Source organism: Pocillopora verrucosa, chromosome 10 (genome assembly GCF_036669915.1).
Source record: "Pocillopora verrucosa isolate sample1 chromosome 10, ASM3666991v2, whole genome shotgun sequence".
In the NCBI taxonomy this organism is placed as follows: Eukaryota; Metazoa; Cnidaria; class Anthozoa; order Scleractinia; family Pocilloporidae; genus Pocillopora; species Pocillopora verrucosa.
The window spans coordinates 6,518,857-6,524,464 of record NC_089321.1 but is presented as its reverse complement, the minus strand read 5'-3'; the positions used below and the strand labels follow the sequence as shown (position 1 = coordinate 6,524,464).

General features: G+C 40.1%; 1 protein-coding gene across 1 annotated transcript; it reads right to left on the bottom strand.

The window, feature by feature from the left end:
* Positions 1-572: 572 nt before the first annotated feature.
* LOC131768776 (apolipoprotein L3-like) lies at positions 573-5,373 on the bottom strand. Its single transcript, XM_059084504.2, has 2 exons — positions 5,150-5,373; positions 573-3,189 (listed from the first exon to the last, which is right to left on the bottom strand). Exon 2 carries the CDS (start codon positions 3,095-3,097, stop codon positions 1,853-1,855), a length of 1,245 nt encoding a protein of 414 aa, XP_058940487.1. The 5' UTR covers positions 3,098-3,189; positions 5,150-5,373; the 3' UTR covers positions 573-1,852.
* Between the last annotated feature and the right edge of the window lie 235 nt (positions 5,374-5,608).

Below are 5,608 nucleotides of genomic sequence, written 5' to 3'. Positions count from 1 at the left end.
TTTACATTTTTCCGTGGCAACTCAAAATGCGGACAGTTTAGGCCTGGGAACAAAGTCAAATTTGGCGGGAAGAGTATACGTACTCAGGAACCTTATTTTTTTGGTTATTTTTTTGGTTTGTTCTTTTTCGTTTTTGTCGTTGTTGTTGTTTCATGCTTTTCTCACTGTTATAGTTTGAATCGAAGAAAAGAAGAGGAAGATACTAATATAAGAGCGTGACGCTTTTCATGGCTAGTAAGCATTGTTTTCGTTCTCTTGCAAAGCAGTGATTGTGTTTTCGAGTTCGTGGCACCGCGTTTGTTGGCGACAAGACCGTTAGAGAAGTGACGAGGGGGGAGAGGGGATTTTGGGAGATACATTTCTTTTCTGCCAATCCGTGGCAGTAGTATCTATATTTTTTTTCCACAATTATTTACAAAGAAGTTTTATTTTGGCATTTGAAAGTATGAGGTTTCTCACAGAGGGCCGGGGTCACAGGCACACATGGGTCCCCTCCCGCTCGGCTACGCTTTTTCGATTGTTAATTCCTACTCGGTGAAATGAGGCAATCGAGAATCTGGATGTATGTACACAATCGTTTATTTAAAAGTCCAACTAACTGATCTCAAGTCTTCAGTCTTACAATTACTGTTGCTATTTTATTTCGATTTCCAGTTATTCTGAGGGTCATGAGTTCATCACTTTGATTACTGTCTAATAGGGTCTAAATATGGTAAAACACACTTGCGAAAAAGGGCGAAAATATAACTGACTACTGACAATTATGCAAAAGCCAACTTGGAAAAGCTACCAATTATCAACAAGTAAATACTAACCGACATGGTCCGATATTATCGATATTTGTATTCAGAAAGAAGAGCATTCTAGCTCAGTTAATTATAGAATTCCAGTCATGAAACTTACTTTATGGCTAGTTAGGAGCGCGGGCTCGTTTCCAGAATAGCGTCTGGTACTCGATCCCACGAACTACCCAGTAAATGTTAATGATTAAGCTGCATTTTAAATCGTTAACGGACATCTAACGACTACCGACGAAAAGCTAAGACTAAGTGATGAAATTCTAACCGACAACCGACACAAGGATTCCCCTCCCCCTCATCTCAGACCCTCGTCTACTGTACATGTCATTCTCGTTAGAAAAAGTTTACCTACTTACTGTACTTACTAAGTTAATTGAGGTTGGTTGCTTCAGTTGATCTGATGCCGATGAATCAATTCGCTTTCTTGCAGCTAGAATACACACAGTGAAAAGAGTCTGCACAATAGTTTCTTTTTACACACCACAAGCAAACAATCAATTTCTAAGCCGGAATTCAGGACAATTTACTAGATAAGCTTAAAAGTCCTACTTCTCCATGAAAAAACCATACTGTCGAGAAATGAATCTAAGCTCTAAATCAATCTTAAAAAAAGAAAACAAAACTACTGACAAAGTTAATTCGAACCCTTTCATCCAAGAGATTTTCTAGGATTTTGTTGCTGCGTTGAAACTCTTGCTATATCTTAGCTCACCTCTCACACAATCTCACAGTTATCTCCAAATCTCCTCGAAATGAACTGTAGCTCATTCTTGGTGTAGGTTTCTCAATAGTCGGTCACTCCCGACAACAGAAACTATTACTTTACGACTAAGTCCTTACATTAATTTGCAAAGTACTCGAGAACATTCCGGAAGCTTACAACACAACTATATTTTGGTAGTTTTATATCATGACTACGTTTGCAGTTATCATTATCTGTAATATGAACATGAGCATTCTCGAGCGATTACATAAGTCTAAGCTAACTTTCCGTAGTTAAAACATGACTCCTCGCCCTCTTCATTTTGATGGAATTCTTGGTTGAGGCTGCACTACTTTCTACTCTGTTTGTCTTGGTGGAGTTCCTTGTATAGGCGTATGAGTCTATCAGCCTCTCTTTTCAGACATTCAGAAGACTGACGGAATTCCTTTGCTAGTTCTTCGCTGCTGGCGATCGTCTTAGCTCCTGAATATATATTCACGATGCCGGCCAGCACTCCAAAACCAGCCATCGCTCGGGAAAGAGCCATTGTACCAGTTAATCCAGCCGTTGAAAGGGTTTCGCCTTCGACTGAGAGAGTACACGCGACCAGCCTTTTTATTTCCTCGGCTTGGCCGGTCGCGATATCCTTGGAATAGGATTCTGTGCTCGTTTCATGCTTCAGCCTTTCTAAGTATTCATCCGCTTCTTGCAGGTATTTACTACACTCACCCAACAGCGAGTGGAAGAGGTAAGTGGCGCAGAAGAGTGATGCTGTGGCTTCATTCACTTTTCTTCTGCTCTGCTCGTCCAGTTGGCCGTGCACCACGTTGGTTGTAAATGATGCAGCTGCTCCTGTGAACATACCGATAGCTCCTCCTGCAGCAAAGGGCAAGGTGGCTCCGCCTGTAAATGGAGCCAGCGAAAGACAAACCACAGAAACTAAACCTCCCACGGCTGACACACCTCCACCGACCTTTCTTGCGATACCAGTACCCTTTGTTACCTCTTCTAGTCTGCTGGTACATTCATCTATGACTTTAAAAGCTTTTTGGACTCTGGCCTCAAACTCTGTAATACTGTATCCCATGATGACGTCAAGATAATTTTCAACCATATTTTTCCAGAACAGTGCCTTTTTAAGGGGGTTTGGCTCTGTCAGTGAAAGTTGAAAATCGTCCCATGCCTTTTCTGGAACAAAATGCCATTTTTGGTGTTCCTTGCATTCATCGAAGCTTCTCATTAAAACATTACATCTGGGAGGTGAGCAATCGATAACAAGGTGACTCAGATTACTCTTAATGGCCCCTTTTTCGACTCGCCACTTTTGGCTGAGGCCATCGTGAGCTTTCCAGGCGTGACAGACGGCTTCCTCCTTCTTACTCTCATCTTTGATATCTGCCACAAGGCCCAGTTTGCTGACCAGCCGGCAACTCTCGTCCCATCTCCACAACTGACTTGACCGCCCACGTTCTGGTTTCACGATCTCAAGAACTCCGCTTTTAATGCCTTTACGAATATTAATAACCAGTTTACCGCGGCTGTATTGGCTCACTATGAAGAAATATTTGGCGTCATTTGCGTTACGTGGCGCCATATCCGTTAGTCAATGGCTCGTTAATTAACAGACCCGTTGGAGTGCAGGAAGGATTAATCCCCTCTGTCACGAACGTCAGACTGGGTTATTACCTAAGTAACGAAAAAAAGACCTCTGCTTGACCTGATCACAGACTTGTTATGGCCAAATGTTACACTCAAATTCATTAGTATATAAACGATTAAGGATATTGCATGGCCACTGAGTGTTGATGATTTCCTTCACAAGTCAGGCGAACGACTCGAAGAGATATTATCATCTCAAAAAGGTAAATAAGTATCCACATAAGGACATAATTATACTACTCTGTTTATCGTATAGATATCAATCACATATCCAAACTGAATGAGCAGACGAGAGTCATGCAGAGCCGAAGAAAATAAGTTCTCAGAACTAAGAAGTGTATTCTTGAAAAAAAGTTGAAATAGGAAGAATTCTGCCATTTGTAACCTCTTTCCTAGTTTACTCTTATCGTTTTCTGCATGATGATTTGGCCTTTTATTTGAGGTGACAGGCAGCGTTTTGAGAAAAACAAATCTTTGACAATTTGCTGGATTTTCCCGAATGTTGTCGTTGCATTGAAACTCGCTTTATTCGAGTAACTTCGCGTTGCTTACTTTTCGTCTGATTGGCCTTTTATTGTCATCACAATCACTTTGATAATTTGTGAAAAGTTTACAAACATTTCTGGCTTTTTTTCTGTTTCATTCTGCCAGCGTAATGAAACTCAAGATAAGTCAACCTAAAGGCCAGATTCCCGGAAAACAGGAAATTCCGGAAAGGCCGAAACCCAACACCAAGTCGAACTGCGATTTGGTCAACCTTGAGTCATTGCAATTCAGTCGCCTTTAATTGTGTTCGGTGAAGTTTTCTCACACATGTGTATTCCAAAACTCGGTCTTAGAAATACCTGTGCTGGTAAGAAACGGGATTTCTTTTCCTTATTTTCGCTCGTTTTAAGCTAAGATAAAATGCTTTGTGCGTTGATAAGGTATTGCTTCGTGTTCGTTTACATGTTCTTTTCTTTCGGCGGTCGCTGTCGCCGGGTTTTGTTTCCCGTGTCCGAGACAATTAGAACGAGTTTAACAATAAAGCGAGCCGGGTCAGATTGAGGTTCAGACGAAACAGAAATTGTAAAGCGGAATGCCTATAAAATTAACAAAAATCAGCTGGTCCCATGCGCCGAAGGCAGTTTGAAGGACACAAAATAAACCTATTTTCTGCGAATTGATCAAAGTTCTTTGATAGAGCACTGATACATTTATGCGAACTTATTTTATTTCCAAAGCAGCAAGCAAAAATGATGTCCACCTGAATGTTATTGAACTTACTGATATGGAGTAGGAGTTCATGAAACAATAAGAAGAAAATCGGTTGGTTTTCGATCTCTGTTCCTTTTGTAAATACAAATAACAAAGGTCATTCAAAATGTCCGCTTGTCTCGTATGCATGAGTTCGTAGTATAAAAGCGTGATCATCGTAATGGACTGCACTGACATTATTTCTTTGGATGTCCTTTGCAAGAACGATTCCTTTCTCAATTAGCAGCGAAAGCATTCAGCCATTTCTCGGTAATGAGCTTAAATTGTGATTTATTCACGGTAGTCACTCATGATTCAGGCTGTGAGGTCGGAATAAATACAAGTAGCGCCATAGATGTTTAAACATTTGATATTTCGGAGGCACAAGTTGGTAAATTCGACGACTTAGGCCCTTACGAGCAAATATTTCGATCATTATCGTACTTATAGGGTAACTTAACGATCAAACAACCACTGATGACGTGAAATGTTAAATGAAATGATCAAATTAACATGGCAACCAAATTTTATTTGCAGAGTTGAAAAGGCGGCGATACAGTCAAACTTGGCTGAAGGGCGTTTTCAACTGAGTCAAGAACAAACGTACTATAACATACATGATTCATCTACTGCAAACATTGTTATCAAACCCCCATATTGTCGTTAACATATATCCAACGCCAGAATTATTCAGCTTGGAATGATCAAATAGGATATATACACGACTTTAAACGATCCAAATTATGCTTACCTTTTCTTGATGTTGCCCAAACTTTGATGAATAGGCGACAAACAAGTTTCGTTACATCATATCAAAGAATCAGTATCTTTGCATTCACCTTGAGATTTCCTTGAAACGAAAGATTCGTAGAAAGTAGAAGGTAACTTGATTTCAGTTTAAACTGAGTTATCTCTTTGGAACAAAGCCAGGTATTAAGCCTTTCTGGAAACGTTTCCTAGAAAATGACTCACTGTCCGGCGGTCACAGCCTCCGGGCAGGACTGGGACTGTAAATTTACATTCCGATGTAAAAAAGTATCATATGAAGGAAAATAACAATCATTTGTTGACACACGGCTTTACAACCTTAACCCTTTAATTCCCAGATCAAATTTTAAATTCTCCTTACTGTCAACCATGCAGTTCATATAATGTTAGTTCAGAGAATTTAGTGTTGGATCAACTAATTATCCCCAAATTGATATTTTTC